The sequence below is a fragment of the Haliaeetus albicilla genome, chromosome 11, assembly GCF_947461875.1.
Source record: "Haliaeetus albicilla chromosome 11, bHalAlb1.1, whole genome shotgun sequence".
NCBI lineage: Eukaryota > Metazoa > Chordata > Aves > Accipitriformes > Accipitridae > Haliaeetus > Haliaeetus albicilla.
In genome coordinates this window covers 30193084-30216648 of record NC_091493.1, presented here as the reverse complement: position 1 = coordinate 30216648, position 23565 = coordinate 30193084, and the positions used below count along the sequence as shown (strand labels likewise).

At 38.1% G+C, this 23565-nt stretch overlaps 1 protein-coding gene across 1 annotated transcript in view; it reads right to left on the bottom strand.

The window, feature by feature from the left end:
* Positions 1–13807: 13807 nt before the first annotated feature.
* SMC3 (structural maintenance of chromosomes 3) overlaps positions 13808–23565 on the bottom strand; it is a 28295-nt gene continuing 18537 nt past the window's right edge. Inside the window, exons 18-29 of the mRNA XM_069796951.1 lie at positions 23127–23277; positions 21953–22105; positions 19460–19611; positions 19072–19230; positions 18262–18369; positions 17754–17862; positions 16886–17133; positions 16555–16767; positions 15646–15837; positions 15301–15478; positions 14596–14702; positions 13808–14283 (exon numbers count right to left, since the gene is read on the bottom strand). Coding sequence (XP_069653052.1) covers positions 14212–14283; positions 14596–14702; positions 15301–15478; positions 15646–15837; positions 16555–16767; positions 16886–17133; positions 17754–17862; positions 18262–18369; positions 19072–19230; positions 19460–19611; positions 21953–22105; positions 23127–23277 — 1842 coding nt within the window. The 3' untranslated portion in view covers positions 13808–14211. The remainder of the gene's footprint in view (positions 14284–14595; positions 14703–15300; positions 15479–15645; positions 15838–16554; positions 16768–16885; positions 17134–17753; positions 17863–18261; positions 18370–19071; positions 19231–19459; positions 19612–21952; positions 22106–23126; positions 23278–23565) is intronic.

Here is a 23565-nt window from a genome sequence, read left to right as displayed (position 1 = left end):
AACTTTTTTGAATCATCTATGATAAGATTTTTCATTAGGGCACAGTTTGTGGTGGTGTTGTAAGGATGTGAATTTTGGTGGAAAGGAGGTTAAAACAAACAGAACACCCAAGTCCCAAACCCATAAGCCATCTCAGATATACTCCAACAGGGATCCCACCAACGAACATGATTTAGGTACCATGAATGCTGTTAAAATCTTACTGTAGAGAACTGTTAACCCACATGAGTTTTATTTGGCTTTCAAAGTGTTTTTTAAGGAGCTGGTCTTTTAGGTCACAGAGAATACATGAAAATTTGGAAACAATTTAGCCTTTCAGACAAGTTATTGATACACCCTACACAATTTTGGTTTTGATTTCTTACTCTCTTTCTCCACAAACTCTACAGTTAGATAGGTAAGATGGCACATTTTTTATGGATTATTACACTAATAGGGGCTGAAAGCACTCGGCCTACAGCCTTGTATCTCACTGCATGCCCAAGGCCTCTGATAATCCTTCACAAATACACTGTGTATCACATCTTGTTGCTTCATTAGAGGCATACTTTCTCAGACTGCTTTCCAAAAATCTTTCAAGGCATCCAGTAGTTGTATGGTAAGCTACTCAAATCACAGGTGGCAAACGACCAATAAACCAGACTGAAGTAGACTTTCATCAGCAAAACTCATGCATGTTGGCTTACAGCCGATTTTTTACTGCAACTGCTTTCCCTCTCTGGGGTTCCTTCCCTAAAACCCTGTGGCCCAGATCAGCGTGTAGAAATTACAGAAGGGTTGAGCTTCCCATGGAGCGTTTAGACACTTCCACAGTGTTCACTGTGTGCTCCTTCACCTTGTGTCCATTCCTGATTCTGTGTAAACCATTTATTTTACCTTCTTAAATATTTTTAAGTAACTGTGAAAATATTGCCATACCATTTTCCAGAGATCAATAACAATTGTAGATCAAATCTGCAAAGGATATGTAATTGATATGATGAACGTAGTAAAAAATTGTTATTCGAGTCCTCACACCAGCGTGGACTTAAACTGGAAAATTACAGCTAAGTATCCTGGAAAATTTAATTCAAAATTGACTGCTTTAAAACATTTCAATTTCTTACAAAAGCCAGCTATCACCACTCTTTACACATAATCTGACCGAAAGATGAGACAAGCTGAAGGATCAGCTCTTGCAGCAGAGTGAACCCACCATTACAAAGGTCTTTGGAAATGGGTATGTTTTAGCGGTCTCTCACCTAACTTGTAGTTAGGTCTTTCATTTCTGAATAAGCATCTGAAGAATTGTCTTTTTCACTTCTGTTCTAAAAAAAAGGTTGTGTTTTTCCTAAATCCCAAGTCTGCACAGAGAAAACTCAAAACGAATAGAGGTATTTTCAAGGTCTTATAAAAAGAAGCATGAAAAATAGCTATTTTTCCAACTCTTTGTTAGGAGAGGATTGTTATTTACATATCTCATCTGAATGGTTTAAGTAAGATTATTTATTTTAACTTAAGAATTCATTTAATTCATTGTAACAGTACTACTATTAAAAAAAAAAATCAAAATCAAACTCCTGCACTTTTGAGCCCTTAACACATGTAGTACAGACAGAAGAATTAACTGTTTGGGTATCCCAGAAAGTTCAATTTATGTCTCTATCACAGTTCACAGTTCCAGCTTTTATACCCTTATCCAGGCATAATGCCACTCTCTTTTGCAGTAAAGTGACACGAAAGCAGCTGTTAGCATTACAACCACATGTGACAATTTCCAATAAATTTCAAAATCAAATAAGCCTCCTTCCAGTGATTCTTTGATGTCATCTAATTTTCTGCCAGTTGGTAAAGTCAGAGAGACAGAAGTCTCAAAGTAATCCAAATTTTATGGTTCCAAACTTTTCTTCCTTATAAGGAACAAACCGTTTTCTGCTTCAGTCTTTGAGGGATTATTAAGACAGAGGAACTATTATAACAACAATGAAGGGAATGTTTGATTTTCATATCAAGTCATAAGCCCATCTCTGTTCTTGAAACTGAGATTCCTTATGCTGTGGTATATACTGAGAACTGATCAAAAGTTGCCCAATCTCAAAGGCTCATTATCACTTCAAGACTAATAAAAGCATCAGGAAAGCAGTCGCATTAAACTTTTTATTAGTCACCCCACTACCAAGTCCCATTTTCCTCAGACTGAGTTTAGATGCAGTCTATTCATTTTCTCTTCCTTTAGGTCACTCCATAATAAGTCAACCCAGTAAAGTCACAAAGAGAGAGGCTTAAGGGTTTTTTAAGCTAAATCCCAGCAGGAAAAATGGAGGCTATGTCTGTGCTGCCTCCGATGGGAGGGCCAAGGCTCCCTCACAGCAGATCTACTCATTCTCTACACTGTGGTCCTGCAAGTGCCTGTTAATGTACACCCTGGACCACAGGTGGAAGGGGGTAGCACAGCATTCAACTCGGTGTAGCCGCTTTGTATGCCAAGGTGGGCAAGCATGGAGACTCACATACCTGTGACCACTCTAAGACCTACTTTTTGGTGCAGGATAGCAGGACCTAATCTCAGAGCAGCAATCTCATCTGTTAATAGACAACCACAGTTGAGGCTAGGCAGGCTCTGATCTTTAAAAGAGGGTGGACTTTTCTCAAGGGATAGAGCAGCTATTTGTATTGCAGTTATCATCCTTCAGCATCAACCTCTTCAGCTGCTTCATGTCCAGACAGGACTGCTTGGACCCACAAGACAAACCTCTGAACACTGCAGCCAAAACAGGTGCAAAAACATGTACTTGAAATTAGCCAAGTGAAAAAAAAAGTGCTGAAGACTAACAGCCCCTTGGAGTTGTTGGGCTAAATAATATTGTGCATAGAATTTGCATAGCACTACTCATAATTTTTCCTTGTCAGAGGTAATACTGATTTAGAATCACAAAAGAGTTACTCTTTTCCAGGTATCCTACATCTGCTCTGTCATCAGAAGTTGTGTTTTGACTACTTTCCATGTGTAGGAATTTCCCCTTCTTTCTCATTGTGGGTCAACTCCATTAAATCTCATTCCATCATTCCCTCCACTAGCTCAGTATCACATCTTCCAAAGACATTAATGCAAATATCATGATACTCTCTACCATCTTTTAGCCCTATGTGATTGTCCTGGTTTTGGCTCCGATAGAGTTAATTTTCTTCATAGCAGCTAGTATGGGGCTATGTTTTAGATTTGTGCTGAAAACAGTGTCAATAATTCAGGGATGTTTCAGTTATTGCTGAGCGGTGCTTACACAGCATCAAGGCCTTTTCTGCTCCTCACCCCACCAGTGAGGAGGCTGGGGGTGCCCAAAAAGTTGGGAGGGGACACAGCTGGGACAGCTGACCCCAACTGACCAAAGGGATATCCCAGACCATATGATGTCATGCTCAGCATATAAAGCTCAGGGAAGAAGGAAGGCAGGGATGTCTGGAGTGGTGGTGTTTGTCTTCCCAAGTCACCGTTATGCATGATGGAGCCCTGCTTTCCTGGAGATGGCTGAACACCTGCCTGCCGATGGGAAGTGGTGAATGAATTCCTTGTTTTGCTTTGCTTGTGCACGCGGCTTTTGCTTTACCTATTAAACTGTCTTTATCTCAACCCACAAGTTTTCTCACTTTTACTGTTCTGATTCTCTCCCCCATTCCACCCAGGGGGAGTGAGCAAGCAGCTGTGTGGGGCTTAGTTGCTGGCTGGGGTTAAACCACAACAGTGATGGAGTCATATCACTGCATGGAAATTTCAGGTTTCAATTAAAAAGAAATTCTTGGCCTTCCTGGGGACACACAAGTGCTTTGAAGTATTGTTTGCATGCACGTTTAACAGCCAAAAGGAAAGCATCAAACAAAAAGAACCTACTGCCTTCTATTTAAAAACAAACAAATCTCCATGATTTCCATGTGCCCCCCCCCCCCCTTTTTTTTTTTATAGTCGACTCATAATTTTGTAACACCACTGGCAATACTGCAAAAGTCCCTTCCCTGCATTGCTGCACAGGCACTCATATATCCCTATGATGACTGCCAACAGAAGTAAATAAGCCTTCCAGTCTTACACTCATGCTAAAGATCTAGCTGTTTACAGAAAAGCTTCCCAAAGATTCCCTAAGTGCTTGCAGAGATCTTTACCACTGCAAGCTGTTACGTAAAGTCTTTTGTACCTACGCACTTAATCCAAAGCCCAACAAACTCAGTAGAAAAATTCCCATTAATCTCAGAAATCTTTGGACCTTCTACAGTTACTAATACTACCTTGGTTTATAGGGGTAAACCTTCATATCTGTTTGGCTGCTGATACTTATGTCACTATCATATATTTTTCTTTCAGGCAAGGAGCAAAATGGAATGAGCCAAGACAAATTTACCTGACTTACTATTTCTGTTTTGTCAAAGCTTCCATCTGTCTCAGTGATGTCTAAGTGTGTCTACATTTAACATTTTTAGACCTATGTTCAATTGATTTGATTTCAAGTGTCCTCTGCCATTTTTGGTGCCAATCAGGAAGTGTTCCATTTGTGTTTTGAAAAACTAGCCCACTTGTTAACTTTAGGCTAAATAAAAGTACTCTTCGAGTATTAGCTACATGCATGAAGGAAGTTCCTATTATCGCATTCTTAATGTTACTGTAAACAAATCCCTCCTCCTTGCATGGCATCTCAGACCTGTGGGTGCATAACATACTGGAGAATTACCCTAGGAAACTGAGGACTGAGACATTGTGGTCTCAGCAGTGAAGGTCACAGACCCAGGCTCCAGACCTTGACCTTGGCTGACTGTGTGACAGTGCCAACATACCAGGAAAGAAGAGAGCGGGGGAAGGGTCAGCAGACATGGGAGACAGATGGCCTAATTCATCATCCACCAGAAATAAAATAAAAAAAAAAAGCTGTTCCAAGCATTACACACACAGCGATGATTGTAAATTCCACAACTGTGGAGACCTGCCAAGCCATTATACACACACCCATACTGCAGTCACTGTGCACAGCTCCTGAAAGGTGAAGCCAGGAGAAACTACAAAGCATAAAGGGTGCTCAGCTCTCAGGAAATTGGTTCATAAAATGATTATCCAAGCCCTGGTGGAATGAAAAGTATGTAGAAGTTAGGGACTGATGGGATATTACAGTTTATTCATAAACAATGCATTTATGCAATGCATAACTAAGTTATCCATGGATGTGATTCTAGATATGTACCTAATTAGCTTCTTTCAACACTTTTTTTTTTTATTTTGCTCTTAATAGTTTCCCAATTGGAGCTGCTTAATTGCGTGTCCTGCTAAATAAAGTTCTCTAGTCACCAAGCAGAGTACCTTATAGGAGCTGGCAATGCTGGTGACGCTGCTCAGGAGGGATGGCATGCAGACCAAATGGAGTTTTCCCCAGACCATGTTCTTTGGTTTCTCTGCAAAGAGAATGAAGGAGCATCTTGGACCCTGCCTTGGATTTTTTGGCACCTAGATATTCACAGAGAGCAAGGAAACAGAGTGGCATTAGTAATGCTGTTTGTAGCACAGGCTGAGTGTTCCAAGTGGTTTTGTGAGCACAGCTTCCCTACAGACAAAGACAACAGCAGCCATTGAGTTGCTGAATGTCACAAAGCAAGTGCCAGAGAGCTTGATCACAGCCTTTGCCCAGCCCTTTAGCTCTCTTTCTACACAGGCCAACATCTATGCGCTTACACAACAAAGAGTTATTAACACAACCTCCACAATCAGCCAGTGTAAAAACCCACACGTAGATCCCAGGGCTCCATTCAGGGATTCCTTAGGAGCGCATGGTATGAATAACTCTGCAAATTCTTGTCACCAATCTGAAACTGCAACCCACTGAGCAGTCCCTCCTTTTATTGCCAGGTGACCTCGGAAGGATCAGATGGGAGTAGGGACTTGTTCCGTACAAGCAGGTTCAATAAGCAAACACACTTACAATCCAAAAGTCCTTATCTGACTGCCAGTCTCCAAGTTTGTGATTCTGGGTTGCTCTCCTAGAAGCTGGTGGTATGCCAGAGAACCAGAACAACACGCCCTTCTGCTACCTTAGAGCCCCCATGGGCTCCCATAGTGAAGCCACTTCTCTTGAACTCTTATATAGTCACGATAAAAACAAGACCGAGAGCCTGTCCTGGGAACCTCCTCTCCAGTTTTATCGTGCCAGCTGTATCCATCCATGCCTTCCCCTCGTCTCGCTGCACATTCCAGAAATCAGCCCAAGCTGCCTCACTCAGCAACTCAAAAACAAGGAGGAATTAGACAACAAAGCAGAAGTGTACTGTGCTGAATATTGTTAGCTGATCCCCATTCTGACAGAGAACATTTTACTCACTGTTTGAAGAAATACTCTACGTCCAGAGAGTGCCCCAGCCTCCTGAGGAAGGGGGAGAAGAGGAGGAACTAAAAAGCAGAAAGCAAACAAGCATTCTCCAGTTTCTCCTACTTACTCCAGCTACCCACCAGACTATTCATGAAAACAAAGTCCTCCTCCATCCAGTTTGTGGTCTCCCTGCTTTACCTTCGTGCTGGACACTGAGGCAATATTTATATGACCTACCTTGAACATCTAATCTAGGTGTGATTCTCTTACAGCTTGGACTCTTGATGTCTTATATAGCAGATGGAGATGTCTACCCCAGGAGACAACTCCAAATGGTCATTAGGGATTCAGGCGACTCACACTAGTACAACGCCAGTTACTTTACTTCCCCACCTCTTTTGAAGGAGCACAACTGTGGGTTCCCTTCTCTTATTTACCTTGAAATTTGCAAGAGACCTTTTACAGACTTTATCTAGATACACAGACCACCGCGCACAAAGCTTTTACATATATTCTATAAATACAGTTGTGAACACACCTTTTAGAGTGTCCCTTATTAAAGAAGGGATTTTAATGTTGCCACGCTTCCAAGTTGTGCATCCATCTACCTACCTAGGTATTCATCTGAATCTTGTTCTTTAGCATCAGAGCCATCTTACACACTTCAGCGAAATTATCTTTGTAGGGTAAGAAAGGATTCATGAAGGTAAAGAGAGGCTAAGTGATTTAAAACCTGGGCTCAGGAGCACTGCCTGCTCCATCAAAACATTTTTCTGTTGGAAATCTGTTCCCTGAATGAACCAGAGAACAAACCCAATAATGCCCAGGATCTGGCACCAATCAAGGAAGATCAGCTTGAACCTTACCTTCAAGTCTGTGTCACCTCCAGTAAGGCCCATGGAAAATCCTGGGGACCGAAAATATGGGGCACTGACTGAAAAGTGGTCAAAAAATTGTCATGCATAAAACAGATGCGTGGCAAAAGACTGGTTTTCTGAAAGTGGTTGTAACCATAATAGTGATGGGTGACTTGGTATCTTTTCAAGCTAAATAATCAACACCGTAACCCATCAAATACCCCAAACCTCTTATCTACTGGCAAATCTACATGGTAGTATTGTAGGCAAGCGCAACTGCGGAAAAAAATGTTAGGACTCCAAAAGTGCCCTGGACCATGTTTTTTGAGCCTTTTTAAAAAATTAAAAAAACGTAAAATGGTGTTTTTTAAAACGGGTGTTAGATACCGCCACCGTGCATTCTAAGAACTGTGTGCAAATACCTCATCTACATTACAGTGCTTTTATCATCTAAGCAAGCAAAACCCAGACAAAATATTGAATATAGTGCTAGGCTAACGTAGAAAAGAGTATTTCCTTAATATATGTCTTTATATATTCTAAACAAATATAAAAATATGTAAATAAAATATATATAAAATTTTATATATAAAACTTCTAGATAAATATATTTATATAAATTATGTATTGTATATTATAATATTTTAATGTATAACATTATATATAATATACATATATATTCTAAAATTTATAAATTCCTCCCAGCTGTTATGGCAGCTACATAGAGGAACCCTAGCACAGTGTTGGTTTCTGCAGTATCTGTCAGTCTGTAGGTAGTCACAAAACAGTGGGAATGCAATTTATTCCCAAGTAGCCAGTGTTGTGAACTACAGCTGTACTTGAGAGATTCCAGCTACTCAGTATTTACAATTCTGAATTCTAAAACTGACCAGAAGTTAATTTACAAGCTCAGACTTCCCCCCAGTTTAAGCAAGGGGGTGAAGTGTTTTCCCCCTGCACTATGAGGGCCTGCATCCAGCTGGCTAGATGCTGTTTGGGTGATCTGAATACTCAAGGTCATGGATGCATTTTTATCCTTAAACTTTTAAGTAGAAAAACTTGAGCTCTTCTGGAAAGAGACAGATTTTCATTATGCTCAAAGCTCCAGCAGCATCTGCCTACAAGCTTTAGTGATATCAACAGCAATTAGATGTTGTACTTCTGACTCAAATACATGCCCTGTCTGGAATGCCTCCTATTTAAAGCATAGTATATGCAGATGCTATGTCATTGAGGTCCTGTAACCCAACAAATATCTTACCGATACATCCTCTTGGGCATGGCTGCAGAATTGGATTCTAAATGCTGATCCTACCCGATGTAAATCTCATTTCTAGAATGGTGGGAACTGTCAGGCATCAGAACCTGAGAACGTGCATGTCATTTCTCATCTTTACATTGCCACACAGAAGAATAAAGCTATTCCAAATCCAAGCCATGAATACAGTAAGAAACTGCAAGTTCTTCTTTGCCTTAGCAAATGTAAGTTTGGAGGTATTTCAGAAGAATAATGCAATTCTAGAAGTTAAGTGCAACATGAAGTGGCTGCTGATTCAGTAGCACTGAAAACTGACACTGGGCTCAGCGTTGTTACAAAAATCTTAGGCTAAATGTATCCTCTTTGAACACAGTTAACACTTGGCTCAAACTGCAGCAACAGAGAAATCCAAGGACTACTGAACAATGATTTTGTCCATCATCATTGCTGCATTATATAAGAAACATTTGTTCGAAAAAAAATATATCGGCAGAAAACCCAAATTAAGCAGCTGAACTTGAGGCAATCAAGGTTAACGAAAACAAGAGATGCCCCCTCGTGGTTACAGTCAAAGGTAGCGAATGAAAGACGAACGGAGATGGAAAGAGTAAAAAAAACTACACTAAAGCAAGAGCAAGGCAAGACTAACTAAAAATAAGGATCTCAGCCTAACTGGTTTCTCTCTGCACTTCAGCTGACTGTAAGAGGGAGAAGAGACACATCATGCCAGGACCGAGGTGAAAAATGCCTCCAATTAAAATAATCCCCAAGTATGCTTATAATCACACTAAAAGGAAATGTTATGCATTTGCTTTTCTGTAAAACCAAATCCACTCTTTTATAACCTTCTTTGAAAAATAAGACAGTATCACTAGTGAATGAACTTAAGTGCACATGTGAAGAGATTTAGCTTTTGTTACTGGGAATGCTTTTATTGTCTATTAGGGAGATAGTAAAAGCATCCATTATGTCAAATGAGGAATGAAAGCAGATGCTAGAAATAAAGACCTTCCAGGGTCTAAGGTTACCTTTCCCTAGGAAAATACTTTATCACAGAATGATACAATCATTTAGGTTGGAAAGAACTTTTAAGATCATTGAGTCCAACTGTTAAAAAAATCCTTAAAAACATTACTGTTTTGAAACAATATCTGAAGACTCTCAGCTTGTAAATCAGCAGGGCTCCACTAAGAGTCAGTATAAAAGTGCCATTCCTCCCCCAGGTGAAGAGCTGTTACCTATTAGAACCTGGTGCTCCAAAAGCAGAGCAGCTGTTCTTCCGAAGTACTCTTGTGTGCCTGCGGGTAAATACACTCAGATGGGAGCAGCCAGGAGGATCCCAGCCGTTGCCAACTTCAGCAGTCAGGGTCACTCACATCATACCTCCAATTTGAGGGATGAAATTTAACAGCAGAAGCTCATCCCCTCTGTTCATCCCTGCCTTTGGAATCATCACCTCCCACACCCACAGATTCAGCTGCAAGGTGAGAACGATGAGTTCATTCACTAGACAGAATTATTAGTCGTTTCTCATAGAGGAACCAGATTTGTGATAATTTTTCAGTTTTTTTTGTTGTTGTTGTTTGTGGGTTTTTTTTTTACTTTACCTGTACAATGCTTGTTTTTACAAATTTATGCATACATTTTTCTGGAATGGCACAGTTCTACTCAATAAGAACATTTTAGCAAATTATTAAAATCTTAAAGGCTTTTATAATTTTTTTAAGCAAAAAAGTGTAATTTATTCCCAGTTACTTACATTCTTGTCCATGTAAAACTATTTATAATTTGTATTTCTCTATTTGTTCAGGACCCTCGTGACCAGTGTAACAGTCTCTGGAGTTCCAAAAACCTCATAGAAAAGCTTTGATTTTACCCTCAACAATAAAGCAAATTTCCTTTTTGCATTTAGTCCAGTTTGGCTCCATCTCCTGCCCAAAGTTACAAACTACATCTTGTAACATTTACGTAAGACTAAAAATACAAAACTCGAAGGTGTTAATCTTACGAAGTACTTGAAGAATGTTTGCGAGAGATTAAAACTATCTTAAGGTATCAGAAATGATCAGCAATTCAGCTGATAAGTTTCACATATTAATAATTAAGAAAATGAACAGTTGAACACCTATACTGGAGACTTTCAGCAGTTACATTACATTGGTATTTCCCAGGTGACCTTCAAGCTTGCAGTAGGAAACACAGCCCCAGGTGAACATCCAGAAAACAACAGTTGTTTTTACTGGAAGTACAAGTATAACCAGAAAAAAGACAATAAAATGGTAACATTCTCAAAGTTTCATGCGTCTGGATCATACCACCAGTGATTTTTTTTCTAGGGCAACAGAAGCTGTACTCCCGATACCGACCCAGAATACAAACCACCAACCCCATGTTGCCATGTTTCCGAGAAGCACAAAAAGTAGGCGCACCATGGGGCACCCAGGATTTCTACTATTTCTGGGATGTCCTACAGTTCAGAGCAAGCATGTAGTTTCACTGAATTCTGCCTTAAACTTCCAGGTGGAAAAAACAGGACACCCGTGAAGAAACTCAAGGGCACAGCAACTCTCAAAGCAGCTTATTTTTAAGACTTTAGGAAGAATTTAAAGCACTGGCAGACAGAAAAGGCAACTTGTAAACTACAAAACTACCAGATATGAACCATCACAAACAGAACACATCAAAACACATACTCCTTGGAAACCTATCACACCCATCACTGCCTTTTGCAATACCTGTGTCACATCTTCAGATTTGCAGTGATCTGAAGGAAATCACTAGGGGGCAGACAGAGTTCCGCCACTCCTGAGCTTAACCACAGCCAAAACCAGGATGGGAAACCCCAAATCCTCCTTTAGGTTGTATGTGCCGGCATTTTTTCAAGACAGTTCTTCCTCCTTTGTACAAGGACTTTCCTTAAAACACACAGCAAGGGATGACATTCTGATTTTCCTACTTCCATACAGTTCTCTCTCATGCAACTTATTTTCCAATATAGTGAGCTAGTATGGATTTTGCTAGATAACTTGCCTTACTCCATCCCTATTTGAGGCCCTCTTCAATTCTAACTATAGCTTCTAACTCAGCAACCCAAGCTTGCTGTAGGGCATCCGCAACACCACACAACATGTGGAAGAGATGCTGTGTAAGTTATTTCAGCCTTTCCCATTCCAGTCCCATGCATGCCAGCATTACTGGCCACGCACTCACGCAGTGAACCAGATGAAGAAACTGATGCCAGTTAAGTTTTTTCACTCTTGCAGTGTGTGGCTGCACAGCAAAGGCATCGCAGCATTGACAATGAGCATGTGGGAAGGGGTGTATGCTCACAGGAAAACAAGGTGTCAGCTTAGAAGGTAGCCTCTCTAGAAATGCCACTTTTAAAGGACAGAATAAAGTTTAGCAGTCATCTAGGTTTAAACAAAAAAATAACCACCAATCCCCAAACTTACATTGAAAAGGGATTCTGAATGTCTTGATAAATCTCCCAACTTTTGTGCAAGTAGTTCTAATTCTAAACCTTGGTCTTTAGTGGACAAGTAACTCAAGTGATAGCTAAAGGCTTCTTTATTCTTACCCTGCGTAGTATCAACCCAGCATTCAGTTGTTTCCACCAGCGTGCTAGTTACCCATTTTCCTACTGTCCTTGATAACAAACTTAATGCCAGACTCAACCCAGAGGACAATTCCTAACACAGCTGAAATTATGCAAGTTATTCAGCTGCATTTAGGCTCTATTATGCTAAGCACTGTACAAAAAAACCCCCACAGACCACCACTCTGCTCTACTAATCTACTCCCACTTTAATGAGATTTGATAAAATTCACCATCAGTCTTAAGATGGATTTAGTATGACACGTCTTAACAAGCACAGTAATTAGCTTCATGGCCTATAAACTGCTTCTCTCTTCCAAAATTCAAACTAACTGTCAAGGTGACACCCTAGCACTCACAAGCCTAACGAATTAGCAGAGAGCACAGTCTGCTATTACCACAGGCAAGTTATGTATCTGATGGCCATAGATTACAGACACTTCAAGTCTGTCCTTACATGTGCTGAATGAAACTGCATATCAGTAACCTTAGATATGAATCTGTGGCTAGGTTCTTGGGTCCTTCTCTGGACTTTGAACTCACTCCTTTCACCTGTGAGTAACTGGGGAATGCTTTGCTCTGTAGCCACCCTCAATATGTACTTCAGAGCTCTGTAAGCAGAGGACAAACCTCAAATTCTTAAGGGTTCTCAAATACCAAGTCTACTCATGTGCTAAAAATTTCAGGGGCGCTGGGGTTACTTTGGCTTCAAGAGTTTGTTTTCATGTTTTGTACCCTACCCTCTCTTCACTCAGAGAAGTCTACTACACAGGTAGTTGACGCCCTAGGAACTTTGACTCCCCAGGAACTATAGAAAGCTTTGTAATGTCAGGTACAACATTCTCTTCCTTCAGGCTTAAGACTTACTGCAGGTAGTCATTACCTACATGATTATCATTCCCTGGGGGAAGGTACTCCATACCAACTTTAGTATTCTTCTCTTACCCTGCCTTGTACAGCAAGTATATACACTCCTCAGCTCAGGAGACCTGCAATCAGTTCACGCTCTCCTTTCCTGCACTTCCTGAAGTTCTCAGCAGGAAGCAAGGGTGCTTGCAGATGAAAACCAGACAGCTTTATTTTTCTGCTTCGTTGAAAGTGCCCTACAGAGTAAACGTAGTAAACAAGTTCACTGTTTCTCACTGTACTATTTAAAGTTACATAAGGTGCTGTTTAAGGTTGGTTTATTTTTTTACATATATACTATTGCAACACCAGCTGATTTTGGTTTTACAACTGCTTTGCTATCTAAGAAATATATGGCTCATGGTAAAACCTTAAGTATTCCAGAGTAACACATCAAATTATTCAACGCTCCTTTGCCAAAACCCTAGACAATAGGAAGTAGGAAGAGATTTGCATTTTGACTGGTGACTGTCACTTTGTTCAAGTTCTAGTGGTCTCTCAGGCTGAAGGGATATGATGGAGGAATTGTTACATGGACCAGGGGGCCAGGAAAAAGAGGGGGCTGTGATTTTTCTTGATTGTCTCGATTCTAGCATCTCTTCAGACTTCTCAGTGTCTTCTGATACTTACATTTTTTTCAGTTCAATAACCAGAACACAATGAATGTGGACAAGCACAGATTTGGGACAGTTTTCTGATGGCATTGGCAATGTGCAAAGAAGGGGAAAAAAGAGAATTAAGCATGGCTTGAAAGAATTGCTTTGTCTCATACTTCTGAACTATGCAGCTCCAGTATGACCGAACAGTATTTACTCCATCTCCGTGGAATCCTCTAAATAAAGACAATATAAACCAAAAACTTAATGTATACAAGTTACAGCGATAAAACCAATCATTTTAATTGAAGCCATTAAAAAAAACCATGTGAGGCAATATAAATGATAAAATTATACTTAAGAAGTAATAGCTACCACTTTCTGAAAAGCTTTAAAACAGCAACAGACACTTTACAAAAGATTTGAGGGAAGAGAATAAAATTTCCAGACTACAGGTACTGTATAAAGGTAACATTAACAATTATCTTATAAAATACAGCAACAGAGACAAAATGGATACTCAAGCTCCTTTGAAACTAAGCCTTCTGGGGTCTTGGTTAAAATGTATGTTCAAAAACTATTTTAAACAAGGACTAAATACTTCATATTTTAAATTTACAGGTCCCTGGCATAAACATAGCACTATACACATCTTCCAAACACGCAGTAAGTACAATTTCGTTCAACCATGGGTGGTGTCATCTTCTACAAAGTCTTTGGCCATTTCTGCTGTGATCACATCAATATGACTAACCTGGTGGAACAAAAAGAAGTATACATTTATTACAGTTATCTCCTGCAGAATAAGACAGACTTATTTCTGAAGGCTCCAGGACTCATCAACAGGCCTATAATCAATTTCTGATTTCCTTTAAAGAACATGACAAGGGACATCTGTAGATATTTAAATTCTTTTTCAGGAAGGAGAGAACTTGTACACAAGACTACGACATAACTAGAAATCCATCACTGAAATAAGACTAATTCACTTTGAACTCTTGTTAAGTCAAGTCTCAAATGCACAGCTTGATAAGGTTCTCAGTAAACACCATAAAACATGATTTACCTTGTTTCTGAATTTTACACCATAGAACTTGTCAGCTGACTCAAGCAGTTCAGGCCTAAAAGTTGTTGTAATGAACTGAGCATGTTCAGCTAGTTCCATAATCATATCTAAAAAAAGAACACAAAAATTCTTTATGAGTGTCATCTTTTCAGTAAAGTGGGACAGATCCTAATATGAGACTGGCACAGAGTTTGCTATTCCTTACTCAAAATGAGGTTTTGGTTAATAGAACAAAACAAAACATAAAAACAGACAAAAAAAAAGAAAAACCCACAAATCAAGAACAGATCCATACCAGGTTTTTAAGTATCATTAATTCCACTATCAAGTCTGACAAATCCAGCCACTCAACAAGATCAGTGGGGTATTAAACTTCTATGATGAAAAACTGAGTAAGGACTTTCCCAACAATGCAATGAGCTAAAAGTTCATTTTTAAAAATCAAGCTACACCTCAGAACACAACTACTTCCATCACACTGAAGCGTGGTAAGGAGACCGTTTAGACCCAGTAGACAACACAGAATTTCTACATAAAACCAAGTTCATGAAAGCTTCAGAAGGCACAAAGTTAAATTCTAACACATGTGTTGGGATATTAAAAAATGTGCCTTTATGATTACAAGTTTTTATCTTAAACATCAGGGATGAAAAGACAGACTATCACCTTCAACCACAATGAAGATGAATAAAGATCGACAGTTACCTGAAACAGCTTTTCTGTGCTGAGCATCCAAGGCTTGGTCAATTTCATCAAACAAGTAAAATGGAGCTGGATCACACTTCTGGATAGCAAATATCAGGGCTAGGGCCACTAAGGATTTCTGTCCACCTGAAAGTTGCTGCATTTCTCTCATTTCACCCTGCTTCCCTGTGAATGATACCTAAGAAAACAATGCAACAGCAAGATGATTTCGAAATATTAAACCTCAACATCACTTGTTATTATAGTAAATAAACAGGACCAATTAAACATTGCCTTTTAAAAATATAGTTAAAAGGCAATCTAAACAAATATTCAGAGTACTGAAACACAAATATTTTTCTTTACCCTTATGCCAACTCCAGTGAACTGGTCTACAGATGGAACACTGCTCTGAGATCCGGATCCCCTTTCACTCTCAGTGCTGCCTTCACCTTCATCCTGGGACTGACTGCCCTCCACATCTCCTTTCTTCATCACTAATGTGGCCTTGCCACCAGGGACTAGCTTCTGGAACACTTCACTGAAATTTTTTGACACCTGAAAAAGAAACAGTCAATACACCAGCTCATTTTTACATAGTGAAACCAAATGCAGGCAACAGCTGTTTTTACATGATCACACCAAATATCTTCTTCAAAGCAGAGATCCACATTCATTCTTAAGCAGAAGTGAGAAACATAGGCTATACAGAGCTTGGTTTAAAAACATCTAAGCCAACTGTTCCTATAGTATGAGAATTTTCTCAAATTTTTTTCAAGAAAATGGTAGAATTAAAACCTAAAAACAGCAGCAAAACTAAGTATGATTTATTTCAGTAAACTTCAGATGACATCTCAGTTAAGCAAATGACATTTTAAGGGAAGACTTCACACACTTTGTAGTTAATATCCTTTGTTAACATTAGGAATTACTTTCACTAAATTTGGAGAATGGATTTGGTGCAGAGTTTTTTACCAGACATTCCCCAGAAAGGGTCATACATAGTACAAAGATCCACCAGAAAGGAAGCATTTAAGAGATTTAAAGCAGAGCTAGAGTTGTAATACAACCAAGATGAGCACCTATTTAAAATGCTATTCTGTTTCTTTTTCAGTATTTACAAAGAACAAAACAAAACACAAACCTCAAGTTACATGATACTGGCCACTATTATTATAGAAGTACTTAATATCTGCTTCTTCCCATATAGCTGCTACATAATGGGACAATTTGATTTCAGCACCAGCATCTTTACAACTGTTGCCATTTTGTTACCTGTTTGAAAGTCAGCTGAATAGCCTCGTACTTCCTGAGCTCAAGGACATTCATCAGCTCCATGATGGATTTGTAGCCCCTGTCCAGTTCTTCTTGTCTTTTTATCAATTTTTCCTTCTGCTCTGAAAAATTCACAAACTGATCTAAAGCTTTTTTATTAACGTGACTGTATTTCTTCAGTTCCGTATTGCACTGCTCCAGCTTGCGGAATAACTGTAAATGGAAAATATTAATAATCAAAGTGACTTGCAATTCTAGCCACGTTTGACACTCAAGATGTACATGACTAGTATTTCAGGTCATGAAATATGAAACCAAGCATACTTATTACCTGCTTTAAACTTAGAGTCTGATACTTTTCAAAAGCCTCCTGTGGAAGTGAACCCAACTCTCGGATTTTCTTCATGCATTCCTCTTTCTTCTTGAGGAGCATGCCTTGCCTGTTAGTCATTTTTTCAAGTTCTTTTGTATCGTGGTTAATGGCGTCCATATGCTCCTTTTCCATGTTCTTCCAGCGTTCCATGCTCTTTTGAAGCTCTTTAATTCCTGCTTCTGTTTTGTCAATAGAATTATCCAGATCTGGGATATTGGGTGAGAGCACAAAACCCAAAGTGGTAAGTCTTACATCCCTGCATAAAATCAGCAATTATCCAGTCAAGTATTTATGAAATAAAAAGCTAATCTAAAGAAAAAGATCTATTAAGGACTAGAAAATTGATTTTAAGATGAAAAGCTGAAAATACCTTTCTTTTCTTCCCTCATATTGTTATATTGTCATATTGTTAAAGTACAGAACAAGAAGTAAGAAAAGTTCAAGCCATACAGATGCTATTTCCTCTTTGACAACAACTTAGTTTTAGACAGCTTAGACAAAATTCAAGAACTATACAAGATCATGCTTGTATTAAGGTTGCTTCAGAAGTACTATGCCCTGAAGCCAGAAGTCTGTTATCACCAACACATACTTATTGGCATTATGGTGTGCAACTGTGGACACTTGCACAAAATCTTGTTTCACTTATCTTTTAGGCTAAGTTTGAAAAAAATCTGTTACACACTATGTAACTACTACAGCGTATTTGAAATTAATGAATTAATGATTACATCTCATATTATGGTCTATTTCTAAACCAAAATATGGTATGTGTGAACTTTCAAAACCCTGGAGAATTTTCTTTCAAAAAAATGATGCTACCAACCATCTGACCGTGCCAGTGTATCTTTCACTCGTTTGTTGATAGCCTCAAGTTCTGATGTTGTGGCAGTAAGAACTGTGCCACCTTCTGTTTCTCGAAGCTCATTCAGTTCCTATGGGACAAAGTAAATGCCACCAGGCTTCAGCACAGAGGGAAACAAAGTTTAAGCCAGACAAACAAGTTATCTTCTGCTACTCTACATGTAAGTATATTAACTATTTTAGAAAGTTTTAGAGAACAGTTAGATATTCAAATAAACCTGTCATTATGATGGTCCTATTTATACACAGGCTGTGTATTTACAGTAGGATTTCTGTCAAAAATTCACATACCTAAAATACTGTGCTGAAATGTAAGTAAAATACTTCACTCAGCTTGTATATAGGGAAGCAAACCCCATCACAGATAAATACTCATTCATTACCTTGCATTATCAAATAATTAATACATTAAAGGCCTGGAAATAAACGACAAACAGATCGCAAAAGTACATTTAAGAGAAAATCCTTACTTGTTCCACTTGGTCTAAGCGTTTTCTCAGATTCTCATTGAGGTATGTTTCAACTCTTGTGATAATGCCTTCTAGTTTAATCCTCTCATTCAAAAGCTGTCTGTTTTCCTGAAAAAAGTATATTAATTGCCTTAACTGACTCCTAAACAACTATCTTTTCCTTGTTAAAAAAAAAAAAAGACAAACAAACAAAACACTCTTTACACAACTCTGTACTAAAACATTGCACAATTCTTTGGACTGTTGCTCTAATTTTAACAGGTAGAAAGAACCAAATAGCAAGTATTTTTGCAACTTAAGTGTAAAAGTCAACCATATAAATCAGTAAGTTTCTTAAACTGTATTAGCATCTGAATCCAATTCTTAAACCCAGAAGAGCTTTAGAGAGTATACTTAAGCAGTAGTATTTTTTCAACAACATGGGTGTCAGACAAAACCTTAGTTTTTGTCTCATCTACTATGTGCTTAAAGGCATTATTTTTCCACACTGTATATCATTCCTTACAACAATAAATACAAATAGATACAATCTGAAAAGTCCAAAAGTAGGAGCAAGGAAACTGTGATGATTCCAACACAAATAGCCATAATTCTCATACAATACAGCTAGTAACATTCACCCAGCAATTGAGAAAAACATGCAAATATACTCTGCAAATGAGAGAACTCCAAACATGCCTACCTATTACTGATGAAACAATGCTGTCATTACACTATATTTATAAGTGACTTTTCACACAAAAGGACAAAAATAAGTTTATTGTGAAGAGAGGTACCACATTTAATGGCAAGACATTTTAATTTCCTTACTTGCTGTAGTTGTCGAATTTCATCATTGAGAGCATCCACACGTTTCTGATCTTCAAGACTGAGCTGAGACAACAAATCAGTCCCCAGTTCTGCTTTTAACGATTCTCTAGTTGACTCCATAGCATGTAAACTTGCCTCCAAGCTCTGCAAACTGCGTTGCTATGGAACAGATATTAGACAAAAATAATTCCTCAAAGCAATCTGTAGATTTATATAATTTTCACTTTTCTGTTTACATAAACATATTTTTTGTGATGTTCTCTAGTCATCTCTTCATATTTCATATTATGATGTTAACCATCACAAGAAAGGAATGCAAGCTTACCAGTGATATTAATGAAGCAATTAATATAAAACCAGTACAGATTTCAATATTCCCATACTATACCTTAGGCATAAATGTCTTTTCAGACTGCTGCCTTTTCTCCTTTAGCATTTTCATCTCTGACAAAATACTGTCTCGGGAGGCTTTGAACTTTCTCTGCTGTGTCTCAATTTGCTGCATTTGGTTCATTAGCTGGTCAATCTCATTATTAATCCATACCGTGGGCTAAGGAAAACTCCAACCTTGTTTCAAAAGGCATTTTATACCTACTAGTACCTTCAATTTTTATTCCATTTGGCATATTCAGCTGCCATCAAAATACAAACCAAACAAAAACCCCACAAAACCAAAACATTCAGTTGTACAGGAGAAATCAAGAACCATCAAGAAAATTGAATTGAGCACCCTTATCAACTCCAAGAACAAACAAGCAAGCTTCATTTAGCTGTTATTTTTACAACATGGCACTGAGAAGAATACAGGGACACATTTCAACTTGTAAAGAAAACTCAAATCCTACAAAATACAGAAGAGCAGATGCCTACATTTAAACAGAAATAATAGAACAATACAATTATCCCTTAATTCTGAGGCAAAAAGTGTAATTTAATTTCTTCATGCAAATTTTGATATAATGGCTTAAGTTATATGATGCAAAGCTTGCAGAATATTCCGTTTTAATTTATGTTGAATCGCTAACATCACATTACTCCTACTACAATGTATATTTTAACACATCAACTTAAATGCCCTAAAAATTAAATAATACCCCTAAGCAGAGGTTACAGTAAAACACTTCACTACGTACTTAAACATTTTGAGAAAACTGAATGAGCTACAGAACAGTAGCAGGAATGGATAATTTACTTTCAAAACAACTGAGGTCTGTTTATGTTCTAAAAGTTACTGTCAGACTGCCGTAACAACTCTTATTACAGTCACTGATCTACCACAGCTGAAGGGTATGCCACAGAACACCCTACCTACATTCCCTATAGATCCCTCCTCGAAAAGAAACCCAAGCCTAAAGATTCTGACTTAAATGACAGCAAGAAAGATTTCTCAGTTCCAGAATAGTAGTCATGGTTAAAAGTTAGTTATACTGAAATCAAACGGTCTAACATGTAATTGGATAATTTAACTACAAGCAGCAGGAATTCAAACTCCCATTCCTAGCTACAAGAAGCAGGCTACCTGTACGACACACACTGGGATTAGTGTTAAAATTAGTTTCTGCACAAATCCTTTTAAAACCATATGCCTACGTATCTGCAGTTTAAAAAAAAAAGACCTAAGGAAGGAGAAAATGCCGTACTTGATAAATACTTAATTGTAGATACACAAATTGGGTCTGCACATTGCCTACAGATAACAGTAAGAAGAGTGAAAGACATTCCAATTATTGCTGGAGCATGTAAAGCCAGTTGGCAAATTCAGTCTATTTAAGTCACATTTAACAGATCATTTTGACATTCTTTCACTGACTTAACACGACATAGGTACATACTTCTGTAAGTTTTGCTAATCAGCTGTGGATCTAAGCATAGGCCTCAGTGTTCTGCTTATCTGCTGCCCCAAAAATGTCTCTAATGCACTGCTGCAGATCAAAAAACAAAAGGCATTCAGTTCAAAGGACAGAATGACCTGGATAATGGAGAAGAAAATTGTATAAACCTCCCTTGCTCCTGAATTCTAGATACTGGATCTCAAAAGGACACTGTAGCATTAAAGGGGCTAGAGAAAAATGTGACAGTTACTTGAAGTTTTGTACAAAGAGACTGAAAAGATCAATACTGTCAAGTAACTCAGAGCTTAATTATAATATAATGCTCTCCATCTCCTCCCCACAGCATAAGTGGACTATGTAACACACCAATTCAGGACAGAAGTACTAAAAATACAGCATGAGTCAGAAGAAGCAGTGAAGATTAACACAGATAACAAGAATGTCTGGTTATAGCAGTTACTACAACAAACTCTAGAAGGAATAGAAAGCCTTGTAATTTAGGGTTTAACCTCATCTCTAAGCTTTAAAGGTCAAGATCAAATTTTAACGGGGACAGATTACTAATGCTACTTTTTCCTGAAGTCTACAGCACCAGCCACTCTCTGAAGCAAACTATTGGACAAGATGTGCTTCAATTACTATTTTTCAGTCAAGTTTCCCCACTATGGAATTTTTACCAAAAAATTAACAGCAGTGGTATAAAAACAATTTCTTAAGTAGCTGCATTGATCTAAAAATGATTAAAAAAAAATGCAATTCAGGCACACAAACAATGGATATGTTTTAAGATCTGTTATTTTCAATGGTTGTACACCAATTTTCACATGCAGGGTTTTTGTTTGTTTCTGTTTTACCATTGATTTCTTTGTTTCTAAAATCTCTACAGTAACATACAGAACCAGGTTGCACAAGCAACAGTCAAAACAAATGCCACAGCTAATATGTAGCATTAACAAAAGTTAGTCTCCTGTTTTTTCATCTATTAGTGTAACTGCAAAACAAAAGCTTAGTTATCACAGAACCTTTCCCCAAGAACAACAAAAGGATATTTTCAATGTTTCTGCGTAAGTTTTCATTGAGTTTTGCTTCAAGTTCACCAAGTTCTTCTTCTGCCTTTCTAACATCTTTTTGCAATTCAAGCCGAGACTTCCTTGTGTCATAATAACCCCCAGTCAAAGCACCACGATGGCTGACTTGATCACCTAAGAGCGTAACAGAATGAGACTATAAACTGCACACTACATGCTCTCCATAATGTTCAGAGCATTTTCTACAATACAACTTAGCAGATTAACTAGAACATTTCAACTAACCTACAGAAGCACTGCATCAGTATCAGTAACCATGTATGTATGTTTACAGTAATTAGGGAAATGCTTATTTCTGTATTCAATTTAAAGTGCATTTCCTTTCTCAAGACCAACAGACTGCTATGATCTCCTTTAAGCATTAGCTAATTATTTTTTTAAATGAACTTCTGAAACCATGCAGCTTGAAGGAAAAAAAATACTTGTATTAAGGGAAAAATGCAAATGCCTGGTACTACCAGTTTAAAAAAAAAAAACAACAAAACCTCAGATCTTCTGTGAGGGAGAAAACAAAAGAGAGGGTGAGTAATTAGCAGCATCTGTGGCTGGTAGAGTACACTGTTACTGAAAAACTAATCATTTCCTCCTCAGACATTCTTAGGAATTTTTTCAGATTGACTTTAAGAGACAAAAAGACAATAAGCCTGTAGGGAATATGCCCTCCAAGAACAGGCGATTAACAAGAGACACAGATTATTTCAGAGAACACAACATCTAAATGCATTTGGTAGGCAAAGGAATTCACCTTGCACTTATCAGTAATTAAGGCCATCCATTCACACCCTAAACACTGGTTTAAGTTTGTGGAGAACACCATAAATACACCAGGAAAACAAATGCCTGTTGAATTGGATAAAACATAATACAAAATAATACAAAGCTTATATGCTTTACAATTCTCAGGATGGAGATACATAGCTACTAATTTTTAGATAAGAAAATTCCATGGTTTGTGAAGAAATTCTGTGGTTTTAAGCACTGTACTTAACCAAGTGCAACCTTGTACATCTCAGTCAAGTATACTATTATTTAAAATAACCTTATGTTGACAACAGTAACAGACCACGTTTAATGAGCCTTATATTCCAGGGATCCCATTTTGACAATAAATAATTTATAAAATTGCAATATTTACCTTCCAGAGTAATACAATCCATAGTGAAAGCTCTGGCCAGCTGGGTAGACACTTCCATGCTACGACAAATCAGAGTCTTTCCAAAAACATGTTTGAAAGCTTTGTCAAATCTTGGATTGTATCTCAGTTTACTGATCATAGGAATAGCATCCTAAAGTGACAGTGATTTTAATGAGAAGAACATACTGATACAAATATGACAATACATTGCAACCAATTCATACACAGAATTCAAGAGCACCCTGGAAAAAAACCCTACCATCAAGAGTAAAAACAGAATACATTCTAACCTTATAACAAGAATTTCTAAAAGTTTAGCATATCTCAAATTCACTGAATATTAACATTGGCTTCACAATCAATAAAATCCATCTAGAATGAAGATTTCTGGAACTGTGTATATCATTATTTACAAACAGGATGTCAAACCCTAAAATCA